At 38.6% G+C, this 18371-nt stretch overlaps 1 protein-coding gene and 1 long non-coding RNA gene across 4 annotated transcripts in view; both read left to right on the top strand.

Annotated features, from left to right (window-relative positions):
* Window positions 1-3251, top strand: part of LOC145942064 (uncharacterized) — a 73727-nt gene extending 70476 nt beyond the window's left edge. Inside the window, exon 7 of the long non-coding RNA XR_014426297.1 lies at window positions 3160-3251. This is a non-coding gene — a long non-coding RNA (uncharacterized LOC145942064). The remainder of the gene's footprint in view (window positions 1-3159) is intronic.
* Window positions 3161-17323, top strand: LOC145942060 (uncharacterized). 3 transcript variants are annotated; one of them, XM_083048551.1, is made up of 4 exons: window positions 3161-3252; window positions 3494-3534; window positions 8151-9188; window positions 14604-17323. In XM_083048551.1, exons 3-4 carry the CDS (start codon window positions 8192-8194, stop codon window positions 15098-15100), a joined length of 1494 nt encoding a protein of 497 aa, XP_082904677.1. In that variant the 5' UTR covers window positions 3161-3252; window positions 3494-3534; window positions 8151-8191; the 3' UTR covers window positions 15101-17323. The 3 variants fall into 3 exon arrangements, with proteins under 3 accessions (XP_082904677.1, XP_082904676.1, XP_082904675.1); XM_083048550.1 differs by lacking the exons at window positions 3161-3252; window positions 3494-3534 and having other exon boundaries at window positions 6138-9188; window positions 14643-17323; XM_083048549.1 differs by lacking the exons at window positions 3161-3252; window positions 3494-3534 and having other exon boundaries at window positions 6139-9188.
* Window positions 17324-18371: the final 1048 nt, after the last annotated feature.

The raw sequence follows: 18371 nt of genomic DNA, 5'->3' as shown, positions 1-18371 counted from the left end.
GACTTCCACGAGCTACTTTGCATACCGAACGTATTTTCATCTTCCATTCGCGAATGCATTCGCCGCTCGTATATACTTTAATTAGATCTCTTCACCTCTAGAGGTATCTCATACAGTATTTGGCGCTTGGAGGGTGTAAACAAGATGATAATGATATAATATTCTTACTTGTTTTCACGTATGGATAGCTGAAACAATTGATAAGTACGGGGGAAGCTTTGAGACAAGATTAAAACTTTATTTGACAAAATAAGAGTTTGATTAATGACTTTTTTTTAAATCTAATTTCAAGTTTATTATTGCTTGATATTATTATTATTGCCTGATATTTAAAAGAGAGAGATCACATGTTTTGGTATAATCATAATTTATATGATTATATATTGTGCTTATTTATTATATATGGATATACATATGTATATTGATTAATGTACATAAAAATATATCGCAATAGCGAATTTCTATCGTATGTGTGTGTGTGTGTGTGCACATGTACAGGCTATTGTTGTTTACATGTTTTATTATTTTGGCGTGTTGCCCAACGTTGATATTCACACTCTCGTTCTTAAAATGGCAGCATCCTAAATACTATATTTCAATTTCGCCATCCGGTAGGACTTGAAACTTCTTCATTGTGAAAGGGTTGAATTTTTTTTAATCATCAGTCGGAGAGATGAATTAAATCTCTTGCCGTGTTATGTTTAGGATTGCTGTCTGTCGACATAATGAGAGATAGAACTGGGATTCTTGCTATATAAAATATTTATGAATGTAAAGTGATTGTCAAACTGTGCATACGTAAAAACGAAATTTTTGGACAAAACATTTTCTATTTTAAATGGTACCATACACTTTCAAATTAGACTTAAAATTACGGACACTTGACATACGCGACTTAATGTTCAATGCTATAGAAGCAACGAAATCTCATTTCAACTTCAGACTGGAAATGGAAGGAGATAAAGAGCGAGGTGTTAGAGATAACGAAAATTATGAAAAGACGTCCAGACAGTGTATATCACTGTGTTTGTCACGTAATCATAAAGTAATGGAAAATATGTATCAATTTTTTAAATTATTTTTTTTCTATGTAGAATCTCATTAAAAATAATTGTTTACCACGAACTAGAGTTTGTTATGATAAGCATAATGACAGACGTTCGTATAAAAAAAATTTAATAAAAAGTTAATTTTATCTCTCCCTGCAAATAGCACTTTATCTTTTATTCATCTCATTAAGTATTAATTATCTCGAGCAAGAGCATATTGCTATATTTATAAGTATATATGTTTATGTAGATAATTACTAATTTTTACATTTACATTTCTCGATCAGAATATTGTCAATCTCTGTTTCATTCGTAATTTATCACTTAGTCTTTGTTGAAAAGTTTTTTAGCTCCTTATAAATCTTTTTGGGGATATAACGAGGTGCTAAATATATCGATCTATCCATTAGAGATCGACAGAGCTCATTGTCATCGTGTATTAATTTTTTACATCGCTATAATTTTTATATACTATCTTTATTTCTCAATATTGTTAATGAAGGAAATATATATCCTACGTTCACTTATCAAGATATGAATAAAAAATACCCAAATTACATATAAAATATACATCAAAAATGTTAAGATCAGATATACACGAATAATTTACTTGAACTTACGCTCAAAATGGCGCGTAATGGTTGAGAAACATACGACATTTGATTTGATTACACAAGTGCGTAGGTTTGAAAGGGGTCGAAGGGATAGCATTGAGTGACAAATGGGCCGGTTCTCCCAAATGCTCCGCGCGAGTGGACCGTTCGTGTGAGCTCGCGAGTGTGTGTTGGCATCCCAGCATAACATTTTACCCCCTTGGCAACGAAAGGAATGGTAGGGGACCAAGAGCTTTCTCGTGTCCGATTGTTGTGCTCCCTCGACCAATCTCCTCTAGTTTGCACAGGCCTCGAGTTTGCCAAACGCGTTCTCCGACCTTCCTCCAACCCCTTATTGTTCAACCTTAAAAGTAATATCCTCCGTAGCACGTCCTGCCTACATTTCGCCGACACCATTTCTCCCTTGAACTGGGAAAACGGAACTTTTTGCCCCCTTCTGACATTTAGAGAAAGGCTAAACAGTCTTTATTATATTATACAGCAGATGTTTATCTATATAAATATATTTAACGCGGTTTTATTGAGATATCAATATATTATATAATTGTTAATCTTGCTATCGTGTGTATAATGAGATCTTGGCACGAACAAAAATAGAGATAAAATTGAAAATAAAAAAATAATAATTATTTATATTAACATAAAAAAGTAAAATAAAATATGCAAATAAAGCTATAGCAAGTTGCATCCACAATCTTATTGGACAATCTTAAAGAAGTTTAAAGAAAAAAAGAAATTTTCCTTTATTGATTTGCTATTAATATTTTCGTTGATGATAGTTTCGAAGATATCCGCTTTTTGCATCTTATCTCAAGTTTTCCCGTTTGAGACTTCGGTATAAATTCACTCAGAGATTTTACTCCGCAGATTTCTCTAGAGAGCATTTCTACATTTTCTATTTTCAACACCGACCGACCCTGTTATTCACGCCCGTCGTAGTAAATCGAAATTCGTAGGTACACTTTTTCGATTGAATTTATTTTCTATCTCGAGGAGAATCGCATAGTTAATTTAATTGCTTCGACAGCATAGATAATTTTGCTTTTTGAATAAATATTGAATATTTATTTCTCATTATACACATATTCGTTTAAATATAATGCTATTATATTTTGTAAATAAGTAAAAATTGCATTGAACTTAATTGAATTTTGCGACTAACTGTTGAGTCTAGGATAATTAAATGACGTTTTTGAAATATCAAGTTATTTTTTTCTCTAGTCGAATTTTATTTATTTCGGTATATATAAAGTGCATAATGAACGTTTTTAAGAGGTTTGGCGAAGTTGAGTTTCCAAGTGTAGGAAGAGGGCTAAGTAAAGTTTCGTTATGGAGCATGGCGTCGCATTAACGGTTGTACAAGGTAGAGAACTTTATACCTGCCGTGATGGAGGCTACTAAAAGCCGTATAAAACCCACGGCGACACGGCCCGTTATGAAGGGCAGTTATCAGTGAACAGACCATTTAATTTGCACTTCCGTCTTTCTTTTTGCAGGCTGACGTTTTTCCTCTTAGACTTGTAAATAAAAGGCCTCAAAGTGTACGGCGCCGTGGAGAAGACGTTTCACCCGTTCGAGCTGAGCAGCAGGTTAGCAGCTTTCAAATTATATATATTTTCTACATTATAATAGCATCCATTATAGTTATACATATAATTAAACACAGCGATACTAAATTATTCATAATTTTATAAAAGAAGTATCTCTATTATAATTACAAAAAATCATAATATTTTTCGATTTTTCACTATACATTTTTTTCATGTAAAAATAATTTTAAATTGTAAATAAAATGTCCAATAATATTACAATCTCTGTTTATATTTCTAGGCTTTCCCGCGTGTTCCCCGGAACACTGCCCGGTATACAAGGTCAGTTGCATAATCAGTTATCATGTACAACAATTTATTTTTTATTCTAAATAGAAATGTATCGGTCTCTTTATAAGATACAATCAGTAAAGAACTATATTTTTAATTTATCAGTTCAATAATCTTCTTTTTCATATATAAAAATACTTAAAAAAATAAATATTTTTTTTAAGAATATTATTTGCACACATATGATACTTGGCAATCAATCGATATAACATCGACGACAAGAAAACCGAGTTTATAGGAACATATATTACAATAAGGCAAATGAGAGAGAGAATTTTTTCCTCGTTAGTGTATCCGTAGATTTGATTAATTGATATTAATGCGGAATGATCAACTTGGCGAAAGCTGAAATGAAAATTTAACGGTAAACCTATCCATTTCCTAGCTACGTACATACTTGTAGTAAACAGAGGATTGTGTATACAACCGCGTCTCGTACTAAGCCCATAGCTACTAAACCGCGCATACTACCTATAAATGGACGGGCTGCTATAAAGTCCATTCATGATCGCGTCGCTTGTACAACAAACGTCGAGTGGCTCGCGCCTCCCGCGCGATTTATTACACTCGTATTCAAGCACGAGTTGTATTTCCTACTTAGTACACGTGTACGCTGTCACAATCGCTCTCGAAATCGTCTCGTTGTCTGGCTCGCCGATGACAGATCAATCGACCTCGTTTTCATTGGATCGCATTAATCATATAATCGAATATACATAGGCGTCATAAATTGCTTAATATTCCCTATGCATTTTCTGAAAATACTTTTGGAAAGGGTAGCAAGAGAGAGTATAAACATCATATGTATGTTTAGATATTATTTATACTAGGCATTCTTATAATATAGGATAACAGGCTGAATTATCTTTATATCATATGTCAAGCAATAATCGACATCTAGTCAGATTATTTATCATATTTTAAATGTAAAATTAAAAAATAAATAAGCCGTTATTATTCTATGTCGTACAGCAAATTGATAGAGAAGATTTGTTTGAATTTTTATTTTGTAGAGTAAATTTAATTTTGTGAAATGCTTAGTTTTTTATCGACGCTAAAATAAATTAATTTAAAGCAGAAATGTATCAGAGTACACAATAAGATTTGTATGGTGTCGGAAAAAACGAACAGACTTAACGTGTAGCCTTGAGATAAAATTTTAGTTTTTGGAAATTCAATGTTTAATTTCTAATAAATTTTAAAAATTAATCTTGCAAATTTAATTTTTTTTCTATCATAAGATAAAAATAAAATAAATATGAATTAGTAATTTAAAATATACATTAAGAATATTTTTCTATTTTTTTTAACTTTTTCAAATTTAAGAAATAAAATTCAAATAAATATTCAGAATATATATTATCGATATATATTATTGTAGTAATATTTTTTAAATCTTTCTTAATTCAATCTTTCTTGGATTTTACATAATTACTTTATTTAAAAACTTTTATATATTTCATTTTTGTTTTTAGTTTAAAACGATAATATACATACATTTTTTTCTTGCTTATTATAATTTATTCATATACACATTGAAATTTTATTAATATAATAATTGTATCATAATTATAAGTAATTAATAAGATTTAAATTTAATTTATGAAAAATTTAATCATTAAAATTTTTTTCTTAATTTTACATCAGAACGAAATTCTTAGAAAAATTGAGGATTTTTCTTTTTAATTACTAATATTGATTACTAATGATTAATGATCATTAAAACGTGCTCTCTCGTGGGCAACACGATCTGGTGGCACACGACACTGATGGACAGACAGATGGAAAGCGTGTGTGCTACCGGAGTTGTTGTCAGACCGTTTTACTTTACTGCCCATAAAAGTACCGAGATTTAGACTGCAATACTGCCATGACGTATTGCTCGCGCGCTGCGTGTACATGCACATACACACTATTAAAGATGAGTCCGATGCTAGCAAGCGTGATCCATGAGAGCATTTCACTAGCCACGTGACATTTCCTGGGAAGGAGAGAGAAAATTGAAATGTACATTTCTAATAAGTTTGACGAATTATACGTTTATCACGCGAATAAAAAAAATTCTCTCAGAGTAAATAAATAAAAGAAAAGAAAAAAATAGACATGCATCTGTTTTAGAAGCAACAAGATGAGAATATTTCAATAAGATACATATAATAATAAATAATAGAAAGAAAAAAGTAACTTGTTAAAAGCCTATTTATTTATAATTAACAAATCGAAATAAAGATATAGCAGTATTTGATAAATATTTTTACGGTGAATGAATTATAAAGATATCAAAAAAGCAAGGTCTGATATTTTAATTGTTTATTTATCGCCATTATTAGTTGGAAAAATTACTATGCAAAAATTAGCCGATTAGATAATTGTAATTATGTTACATTCCAAAGATAAAAAATTGTTATGTAAAAAAAATTGTTTTTAAAATTTATTTTAAATGGAAAAAAAAAATTAATTTGATGTTATAAGATTCATTAAAATAGAAGACATCTCTCTCGGTAGAATTTTTCTATAAAGTTTCCATCAAGTGTAATTAGAAGCAATTATCATTGATCTGTCATTTTACTCGTGGATCATCATTTTGTTTTTCTCCGCCCGTTGAATGCGAATCGATCACGTTTGAGGAAAAGAAGCGGCATATTGACATTCGGCGGATTCGCGCAATATTTCTCGAAAACTCAGAGAAAAGGCAGCCTCTCTCGTAAAAGATAGTTGGTATGTTTGCGCTCGCTGGCTCGCGACGCGAGACGAAACGCGGCGGCGGAGAAGAAGGAAGGAAAAGCAGATTAGAGCGCGAAGCGCACGGGCGAAGAAGGGTAGGGGAACGCGCGCGGTTGTGGAAACGCGCGCGAGAGAGAAGCGGAGAGTGGGAGACAACGAGTTCGTCCGGACCTCGCTCGACAAACGATCCGAGAGATCGCGCTCGCGTCGTTTCTGGCCCGTTCGACTCCGAGCCGCGGGCAGAGCTCTCAGTTGACGCTCAGTTCGGCTCAGCGAGGCCAGAGAGAAGAAAGGGGGTTATTCCCATGTGTGTGAGCGTCGTGCGTGTGTGTATCGGCGCACGATTCTCGGGACCGGAGAGAGGCGTTGCTACCTGCTGAAAATCCTTCGCCGCATTAAACCCGCACTAAACACGAGGGGTGGTTCTACCTGATCTGACCGACTACTACCTGAAGAGACGAAAAGACACGCGGGGGACAAAAGGGATTCCGGTCCGATCAGAGATACGCTCTCTCTCCTTAGACTCGATCGACACTCTCGGCTCTAAATACTCGAATTTACTCGTCGTTGACAAGTAGCATCGTTGACAAGTTGAATAGGCGGGACGTTTGATGAAGCGCGCTCGGGATCCTCTCGCGATGAAGATGACGGCTGTCGTAGGTGACAGAAACGGAAGCACGACGTGCGACTTGTGTATAATCGGTCGCGGGACGATCGTAATCCATTCGGTCGCGCAGTGAGTTAGCTCGTCGAGAGCTAATCGACTGATTGCCAAGTGTCTGGTAGTGTTGATTTTTTTTTTCAAGAACCGCACGCGCTCTGGTTCTTGAAGACGTTGACTTGGGCTTTAATAACGAGCGCACCCCGAACTTTTCTCGACTCGAACGATGATGCACTCTCTCTAAATCGCGTTGTGTCATTTTGTTTTTGTTTCATTAACACTCGTCTCTCCCACATTGCTGGACCTGGACAACCGCATAACATATCTACACGACGATCTGTGTGCTGATCTACATTCGTACACGTGGCTCGCTCGCTGACCCACTCGATCATCCCATTTGTTGTCATCAACGTCAACGACTTGGTCGTCTTTATCGTCGTCGACATCATCATCGTCGTCGTTGTCATTATTGCCGCGTGTGGATCTATTGTCGGCGGATTTGCCACGCACCTGATCTCTATCCTTCGCTCCTGTCTATCCTTTGCGCTGCCTCTTCGCTTCTCCGTCCCGCGTTTACCCCTCCACCTGTCTGCTGCTGCGGCGCTACACCCTCTCTCCCCCGCCGTCAACCCCATCATCGGACTACGCGCACGATTTTCCCTATCCCCACCCGTTACCTCCTGCTCCTCCACTACCTTCTCTCGTGTGTGCACGCGCTTTCTTTATTTACTCCGTGAATTCACGGACCAACACGACCGGCTCGGTTACGATGAGCGCTCGGTTTCTCGCTCCGCGGTGAATACCCTTGAATGTCCACGCACGTTCGTCGCGTTTTCCATTGAACTATTCCGTCTGCGATCTACGCTCTGTGCTTCGGTGTGTTTTGAACATTGAAAAAAAATCAAAATCAACTTACGACCACGTTGTTGCTCCGCGTACGATGACCGCGCGACGACTTTCGGGGTGAACGTTGATCAATCTAAACCTTTGCGTGGATTTGTGATTGTATCGTTGAACGCGAACCGGGACCGTCGTCTTACGCCGATTGACGCCGATCATCGGCATAAATATTGTTGTAAACACCGGCAATAAATCGTCATCATCTGCACCATCGCCGATCACGTGGCTTGCTCGACGGCGACGCTGTACGATAATGTTCACGCCGCGCCGCTATGTGGCTCCGGCATGGGTCACCCTGGCTCCGTTACATCGATGGGAACAGCAACCGGAGCGGGGAATTCCACCGGGGTGACCTGGTGGGCCATGATGAACGGTTCCCTCTACGAGGACAGCCCGCCGCCAGTTCCACCGACCGCTTCGACCCTCGTATCGATTCAACAGCAGACCACCACGACCCCGGGCTCTCATCAGCAAGCGACAACGCCGACTTCACCTGGTGCACCGGTATCATCGGCAACGACAGCGCCCCCGGCGCCTACAGCGAGCGCCAGTTCAACCTCGCCGAGCGCTTCCTCGGTAGCGAGCAACAGCACGGCCGGACCGCTTCATATACCCGCCAAGAGATTAACGGCGACCCCGGGGGGCGGTGGTTCCACTTACGGTGAGGTTGCCTGCGTAGAGTCGACGGGCGCGCCAGGTGGTGCGGGGGCGGCGGGCGTGATACGGCACTCACACTCGTCCTCGGCGGGGTCCCAAGGCGGCTGGAGTTACAGCCCGCACCATCCCCAGGACTCCCACTACTCGTCCACGACGGGCGGCGGCGAATCGTTGAACCATCATCAGGCCTACGGGGGTAACAATCCCCCCACGTATTACAACCTGGCGGCCGATCCCACCTCGACTTCCGGTTCTTCCAGGGACAACCGGAAGGTCGGGGCTACCCTTAGCTTCTGGTCGCCCGCCACAGCCGGCTCGGCCGGCACCGCCGGCTCTACCTCGGATTACAAGTCCTACAACTCGGCCGGCGCGGCAACAACGACGTCGTCCACCGGCGGTGGTGGGTCCACCACCGGCGTCGCCGACCCGGCCGTCTCCTGCCATCAGAGCTTCTCCCAGAGCTGGTGCAATTACGCCCCGTACACGACGGCGAGGCATCATCATCCGGTGGACACGGCCGGACATCATCATCCTCACTCGCAGGCGGGGGTACCGTATTTGGCGCCATCCGCGGCGGACGACCGCGGTAGGGTAGCCGCTGCTATGGTCGCCGCGGAAGGTGCCTTTCCCCACGATGGATACGGCGGTCTGAGAAACTACGGTGCGCCCGAGCCTGTTACTTCGAGCCCCTACCCACCTCCAGGTAAGCATCTACTCCGGCTCCTTGTTTTTGTCCTTTTCTCTCTCACCGCAAGGATCTCGGAGAGAGAGATCCAAATCTCTTTTCAAGTTCATATATAAAATATTGAGACGTAACATCATATATATATACACACATATAAATTCGTTGAATAATATTATTTATATTATCGCGGAAGATTATCACTGTTGATATATCCTTATTCATTATTATTCGTTGAATTATTAATAAGAAAGAAGAGAAATTAATTCATCAGATATACATATATACAATATATATATATATATATATATATATATATATATATATATATATCTAATTTTTTACTCGTAATGTGTAAAACTATCTACACTTTCCTATACAACGAAGAGATCGTAAAACTTGGATAATTTTCTGCTTTCGCAAGTATCATAAATCGATATAATGTTCTTCAGCCGCCAGATCCTGAGAGATTATTCGAAATTAATGAACCGACGATTTAAAATTTACAATTAATTTGTCACCTTAACGTATAGCGAGACAGATTGAACCAAGACGATTCGAGAAACAACGTAATATCATAAATGTGATCAGGTATATATATGTGACGAAAAGAGCGCCGTTAATTTATATTTAATTGCATACGCGATACTTAGTGTTATTACGACCTTTCTAGTATCTCTCTGACGAACTTATTCGACCGCCAGTTATCGTTCATTCACATCGTTCCCTTTTGTGTCTCCTCTTCCTCCTTTCCTCTGTCCTTTTCTCTGTCCTTTTCTCCGGGACTCTGCAACCCATGAAACGTCGCATGAGCAACAACGAACGACAGCGGCCGGGGTTTATTGGCGGCCGTAACTCGTAAACTCTGGCGCGCGCCTCCGATCAGCTGATCCGTTCCATGACCCGTACAGGCGTTCAGTCTCTTTCCGGCTAACGGCTGTTCACGCGTTTGTATTGTCACTTTATCCATCTTCTCATTATTTCACTTCCGTACAATAACTTTTTTTTTCACACAGAGGAAAAATTATATACCTTAAAATCGCCGCTATTCGATATACATTTTTTATTGAAAAATATTCACAAGTACGTAATTGTGTCGCAGATGCTGGAAGATATTTTTATCGGGAAATTTTATATAAAATATGGAGCATTAATTTTATTTTTCCGTCGAGAAACTGCAAATGTAGAGTTTTTATATCATTATAATTTATGTATTTTTTGCGTCACACGTTACACACCCAGTGTACGTGTAATATATCACTGTGAATTCCATTCAGTATAATTATATCACGACTGAAATCATAGAATACGAGCCTCTCTCCGTACACGTGGAGAATTATATTTGAATTTCATAGCAGATGTATAATAAAGAGGTATTTTTCATCGATCGTCGCGTTCGCTCTTGCCTTGTCCTTCTCAAAAAAGAAAAAAAAATTACTTTACTGTGTATCGCTACTACTACTTGGCATGACGTTCGTCGTTTCGATTATCGTTACTTATTGTCGCTCGTGCGACCGCCATCGACGGCGTTCCGATAACCGAGATAACGTTCGCGTGATCATCAGCCAGGGAATTTTAATCGTGCGCGCTAGATGATGAGGGGTAGAGAGAGAGCATGTGTGCGCAAGCGTGATGCCGCTCTACGATACGGCTACATACAAAATATCGGAATGCGGGGCGCGCACTGTGTATAGTTTAAGCGTAACCCAATAGATGGCGGCTCCATTATCTTTACCCGTTCGCTTGACACCAGAGAGTGCGCCGCTTGCACCGTATCGCGGTCGTGCCATCCCATATTAGTCCGGGTAATCTCCGAGAGGCCGGATTACAATGTCTTCCAGGTGCCCCTCTTTCCCTCCTTCTCCTTCTCCTGCACGCAAGACAACCTGGGATCCTCCGCTTGTGAGATATTATCTTCGTACATTCACAGGAACGTCGGGCGTTTATTGGTGTCCGTATTTAATATACCACGGACGGTCTGTTCCTGCTTAATTAGGCCTCTGAGGCCTACCGGTCATCATTATGCGCACTTACATCACAGGACGGAATAAATTTAACATAAAGTATGGCTTTATTAAGTCCGGGGTTCCTTGAAAATCAAATATTCCATCTGCTTATACAAATAAGAAACTGAATAGGTCGTTTGAGAAATTTAGTTTTGCTTTTTATCTAAGAAAAAAAAAAGAAGATTCTATCCTCTAATCTTTTCTCTCGCTTTGCGAAATAAAATTATTCACTACTAAATTAAATGTAGAGTAGGAATAGTTTAGGAATTTTAATAGCTTGAATAATTAAATAAATTGAATAAATTATACAATATATCGATGAAACATTTTTATAATATTGCTCAATATGTAATGTACTGTTAATTTTTTAAATTTTATTTTACTAAATTTGTACATATTTTTTATTTTATAAAGTAACAATGAAAATATCTATACGGTAAAAGTAATGTAAAAGATATCGAATTATTTCCAATCGATATTTCACCTATTACCCTCGGCAACCCCAAGTTACGAACCCTTCGACTCTTTCTATCAGAGGCTTCTGATTACTGGAGAGAGAAAACTATAAATTCTGAACGATCTCTGAATATCTTTCACACATAATCTGCATATATTATATTATCCTTTTTATTACTTTTTTATAGGAATTATGAGACATTTATTTATTTTAATTTTTTAAATGTTGAATATTTTATTCGTGCTCTTTCGATTTGTTTTATACGTTAACATTCGTGAGAATCTTGCGATTTTTGTTAAATAATTAGTATATATAATAATATTTAATGTTATAATATATTCTTGTCATTTAAATAATCATGTTTAAGCAACGAGAAAACATATTGAAAATAGAGAAAGACTTCAGAACGAAACGGAGAAAAATTTAATAACTGAATTGAGATGAAACTCGAGGGGCGAAAGGTATTAATTAATTTCCATATTAAATAAAAAACTTGTATTTATATATATGTTTATTTTGTTTACGTTCGAAAGAGGGGTTGTTTTTGAAATTAAGAGAGAAATAATTTTTTAATAATAAATGCAAGAAATTTTGGGTCAATTGAGATCTATAAAAATACCTGCGTGACATCTGAGATATACTTAATGCCGCGCGGATGGCGCCCATCGCAAGCATATGTTCCGACGGATCAGACATAATGCTACATCCGGTAGCAATGCGTTTGTTCAGATTTTAGGTGGGCTAAAAATAGACGATTCGATCCCTTTGGATAATTTGCAATACTTTTGTGCGAATCGAATTTCCTTTAAATTTTTTAATTATTTACATCAATTAATATCACGATTATATATATTTTACTGTAATACAGAATCATTCTTTATAGAACACATTATATACGTATGTATATGTGTATATAAAACACGTGAGGTATCGGCTATAATTTTTTTACTGTTTGATAGAGAATATGCAAGTGACGAAGCAAACCGCGATATTCATTGGAGAGGGGGAGGAAGGGGAGGAATATTTATTCGCACAAAGATAAGAAGACATTTCAACATTTTTGTGATATCAAGTGCACTACGATATTCCTAGAACATTATTTCCTCGCCTCTCCTCCTCTTCTTCCTTCCCCTACTACGCGAAAATATTTAACGTGTCGCGGATAGGACACCCCGCTGGATAGGAACAATTTCGTTGCATTCGCGTACACCAAGACCAAGACGAAGACGTTTATCCAGTCGCGCGGCCGGGTTAAAGATAGACCACGCGGGATGATGATGAGTCCGCGGGCTTTCGTAATCGCTATCCGTTCCACTCTGGCGCGGGTATATGCACCTTGCACCATCATCCCGTTGTATATTCCGCTTTAACAAATGTATTCGCGTCGCTCCACATTCTCGGTCTGCAACGGGGCATAGAGTATGCCCTGTTAAAAACCACCAACCAGTCGAGGACCTAACAACGGTTCGCGCCGGCTTCATGTTTTTCGTGTGGTTAGTAGAACCGGTCCAATTATATCATACCACTGTGCCGGGAACGGCTGCGGCAACCCTCATGTATGCATGTATGTATATGTATGTATATATGTATGCATGCATGTATATCTACATATATACGAATAACGTTGCGCGCACACATACATAGCTGAAGTGCACGCTTTGACATTCGGAGAGCTCTTCCAGGCACGGATTCGGTCGATGATGCGCCCTAAACTGAGAAAAAAATAGAATCGAAGAGAGAATAGAAAAAATGTTACATCTTTCAAATTTTATTTTTTAATTTGAAGAAACAATCATTTAATGTCGAATGCTATCGCGAGCAGCACATTTTTAATAATTTTTACGAAGGAAATAAAATTTTATTGAATATATATTAAAAACATAATGATTTTATAAATTAAATTTGTTAGAAATTAGAAATATGACGAATTTTTTTGGAAAGATATCGTGTGCTAAAAGATGCTTTCTCTATTTATATTTTGATTGATAAAATTGCATACACATATGCAATATATGAATTATTGAGTGTGGAATACAAAGACTATTTTTATTTAATATTAGCAGAAAATAGACAAATCAATATTAGGATGATATTATTCCAATTTTCAAAAAGAAATTCATATATAAATTACTGAATATTTTTTGCTGAAATTTGACGGATAAAAAAAATCGTTATATTAGTTATTATATCAACCAATTTTGTTTACGAAAGAATATCTTCAATAATCATACGAATTAAAGAAGTTAATTGAAAGATGCTGCATTCTTTCATTATAATTAACGATCCGAAGATTTTTAATATAATTATACGACGGATGCAATTAAATGCTGAATGTCCGTTTTATTTTCCCTTTCTCGAGACTTATGAACTTTATGAAATCGGTAGCGGGTTTACCTTTATCATTTTAATAATTTCTCCGGTTCAATCTGGTTCGCATATACGATAGTGATAAGTTTCCACAACAAATACCAACGCAATTTGCTTTTATCAGCTTATTATACGTACATAATTATTTATAGTGGACGATTATGAAATGTTTACTGATAAAAAAGAGGAATAACGGTATCAGTTACGCGCCGATACACTGATTAACGAACCGATATATCTGCGCTCATTTCTGTTCAGTCGCTTTGCAGTAATGACTGGCGGTAATAAACGAGAAAAAGAAACCAGTACAACCGCTTTCCTCATTCAAAATCCGCTTATGTTAGATTGTCGGCGAGTAAATGAAAAATTAGTGTACAAACGCTAAAGTAAATTTATTAATATCCGTGTATTTTGAGTAATTGCCGGTTGAATTATTCGGACTATAATAAATTTCGTAAAGACAGAAGCGCAGAGTAAGCTGGAGTAAAGTTTGTCTTACGAATTTATCTGTACGATTTTTTTTTTTTTTTTTTTGACCGAAGCGCCGAATATATTACTAGCTAGCAGCTAGGTTGTTTTATCATCAGGCAAACTAATTGTGTTAAGTGATGTGGGGTTCCTCCCCATCTTCCTTGTTTCCCGCAGGTTCACTTGCGGGCGTCGGCGTCGGGGTCGGCGTAGCCGGGATGGGCGTCGGATGCGGCGGCGCCAATCCCCTGGAGTGGACGGGCCAGGTGACGGTACGGAAGAAACGCAAGCCCTATTCCAAGTTTCAGACCCTCGAGCTGGAGAAGGAGTTTCTCTTTAACGCGTACGTGTCGAAGCAGAAGCGGTGGGAGCTCGCGCGCAATCTGAATCTGACCGAGCGCCAGGTGAAGATCTGGTTTCAAAACCGTCGTATGAAGAACAAGAAGAACAGTCAGCGGCAGACCCAGCAGCAGAATAACAACAACAACAACAACAGCAGCAGCGCCAACAACGCGAACCACCACGCGGCGACCGGCAGTCACCACCATCCGAGCACCGCGCACGCGCCACCCTCGAGTCACCACGTGGTCGCGCAGGCGCATCACGCGAACGGCTCCACGAAGCATCATCAGTGACCCGTGGCCTTCTCTGGGGTCGTCTTCGGGCACCATCATCACAGCCACACCTCGTCCGGCAGCAGTGGCAGCCACGGGGGCAGCCATAGCAGCCTGGTAGCAGGTCACGGCAGCAGCCATAGCCTCCACGCGCCGCAGCCGCAGACGCCGCTGCCGCCGATTCACGTGTCGTCGTCGTCGTCGGGCAACGTGACGCCCGCTACGGCCGTAGTCCATCCACACACACACGCGCACGCACACAGCGGCGGCCACCATCATCAGCTGGCGCACGTGACCCAACAGTATCCCGCGCTCTTACATCAGACGCCTCACGGCTTGGCTGCCTGAATGAGCACCGGACGCTCCAGAGAAAGAAAAAACCCGTTCGAGACATCTCCGGGGACGTCACCGATCCTCGGTGAATCGTCGATCGATATCCACGTTCACGGGAACGACGAAAAATCCTCATGGACTCTGTCGAGCAGCCGTTCAAAGACTGCCTCCACTTAAGGAAAGATAAAGAGCTCGCGCGTAGTATATTATATATTATTAATTATTATTATTATTAATTATATTATTATTATTCAACAAGCGAAGACTTCGCTATTGTATAGAAAACAAAGACGCCGCTATTTCAAGCGGGCCGAAGACTCTTTTCGAGTGTCGGTGTCGGATGTCGCTATTACACGTGTAATACGCGTCATCGAGCGACACCAAGCAATCTGTCCAATTCGTAATTCGGTAGTATTTTCTCCAGTTATATATACATATATATATACATAAAGTAAAAAGGTAATTAATGTCACTTAGTGTGTACCCCTACTCCTCCCACCGCCCCCTTCAAAGTCTCCCCCTCTCTTTCCCCGCTCCGCATCGTGTATTTACCTCGTCTTACATTGTCGGGTCCGGGTATTGGAACGTATCGTTGCAGTTTACATCCGGGACCGATCCAATCAAACACCATTGATTTTGGAGTTAGGGCTGGATGGTCCGTCGAGAGTCGCAAGTTGTAAAATGGATGGGTCGCTTTTAGGGGTAAGTGGACTCACTGATCTCGCGTAAGTGCATGTGCATTGTTCTTTCAATTAATTTTTCACTTTGATATCGGTTACGATCGCGTTATATAAAGGCTTACAAATTTCTCTTTTGTCGAGTATATATCTATATACAACTAATATTATAAAAAGCTAATATTAAAAAAAGGTTTTCTATGATATCTGTTTTTATTTGCGCTTTTATCTGTTTATATCATTTTCTCTGAACGGGGTAATAATTAGCGTAAAAATTTTATAAACAGTAGACTCTAAATGCAAATGTCTGTTCTTAATAAATAGTTTTTTCAATATTTGATTCGAACATTTTGTGAATAAATGTGACACTTGATCTAATCAAATTTGCAACTTACATTTATCGGGATGCATATTATAATTTATAATTTCTCGACCGAGGAGGAAGGACGCACAAATAGTTCGCGGATTAAACGTCTTCTTCCCTCTTTATTTTAATTTAATTACCAAGCCGTGACGAAATAAAGAATGTAGTAAGTTTCGAAATCAGTGTAGAACACAAGCGTATCCCAAAAGTTAGATAATTACGTCCACAATGTCGTAATAATCACCTACCAAGAATCGCAAATTAGTATCTATAATTCTTGTATTGAAGGAAAACAAATTTATGTTAAAAAAAATATACCTAGTAGTCAGACTCTCTAGTGAGTGGTCGTAATTGTACCGTTCTAGGCTGAGTTTGGGATCTTCACACAAAAACTAATGGTATTATATGCAAAGTCAAGATCGCATGTACGCTCAGTATTTTCATGCCCGCGCGCGGGCAAAAGTCTTGCCGTGAAAAGATAGAATAAAAGGTTGTGGTACTTAACGCTTTTGAATAACTTTACAACTTGCTGACGTTAGTATAATTGTATTATTTTTATTGGCAGTAATATCTATCGGTGTGAAACACATGAGGGATTTTTGATTTGCATTGCTAGAAAATCGATCTGAAAAGATTTTTCGATAAAATTACGCGTTGGAATAATATTTTTAATTATGCCATTGTATTGGATGTTCCAAATATTTGTCGATAAAAACTGGACGTTACATCTACTTTAAATCGACGCTCGCGGTTATTAATATTATTTTATTTAGGTATATTAAAAATCCGTAAAGGATCTCAATCAAAGTCTTTATTTATCATATTCTGTATTTTCTAAATTAAAAAAATAATAATAAAGCAATATTTGTATTTTATTATATGTATATGTATGTATACATATACATACACATATGTGTGTGTATGCATATACATATATGTATTTGTGACGTCCAGTAAATGTCGCGAGTATTGATCTCTGGAAATCCAATGAATGTGTATCAGCCGACGGATGTTTTCCGGTCACTTTTCTTTCGTTTAAAATCCGTACTCATGTCTTTCAACGACGAGAACAGAAATAAGAAAAAAATCGATCTCGTATGAGCGAAGTCCTAAGCGCGGCCGGAATACAATTTTAAACAAAACATCAGCAAGTAAGTAGGTAATTTAATCAGATGTTTAATGCAAAAAAAATTATACCAGTGGATCTCTATTCTCTAAGGTGCAACATTATCTAAATTACCAAGGACTATTAAGTCTATGTGAATGGCTACAATATATTATATACGCGTATTTTGTGTATGTATATGTGTTATGTTGTGTGTGTGTGTGTGTGTGTGTGTGTATGCGAGCGAGTGTGTATAACGTGTATTTGCACACGTATATGAACGTGTGCTTGGATGCAAGCAAGTGCATCTGTTTTGTATGTTGTACGAACGTATGTTATACGGCTGTGGGTTTGAATGTTATAAAAGGAAAAATAGACACGTGCTTTGCATTTTGGGAAAATCGATAGAGAGAGTAAATGTGTGTGTGTATGCGTGTGAGAGAGAGAGATAAGAAGCGAAAATGAGAGCGAGATCGAAAAAAAAGAGAAAGAGAGAGAGAAGAAAGATGAAAAGATCGGGAGCGAGGAAGAGAGAAATGAAAACCGTGAGTCGAAAATTCTCTCTGACGTTCGAGGTAGCTGCGAACGATGAAAATAAATAAACGTAAAGCTGAACGTGTGAAGAGAAGAGCACGATGAAGATATGGAAGGAAGATGATGAAGAGAGTGAGTTTGAACTCGTGAGAGACTGACAATGAGTTCCGGACAACTGTATAGTTCTGCCACGGTACTGTAACACAGTTATAATTATGTAACGACGATAATATAATACAATATAAATGATAAACGAAATAAATGATTTCTCAAGCGAAA

This window comes from Prenolepis imparis, unplaced genomic scaffold, assembly GCF_030444845.1.
Source record: "Prenolepis imparis isolate NDT839.2.m4 unplaced genomic scaffold, iyPreImpa1.0 SCAF_10, whole genome shotgun sequence".
Classification (NCBI taxonomy): Eukaryota; Metazoa; Arthropoda; class Insecta; order Hymenoptera; family Formicidae; genus Prenolepis; species Prenolepis imparis.
This window is presented reverse-complemented; position numbering and strand designations above follow the sequence as displayed.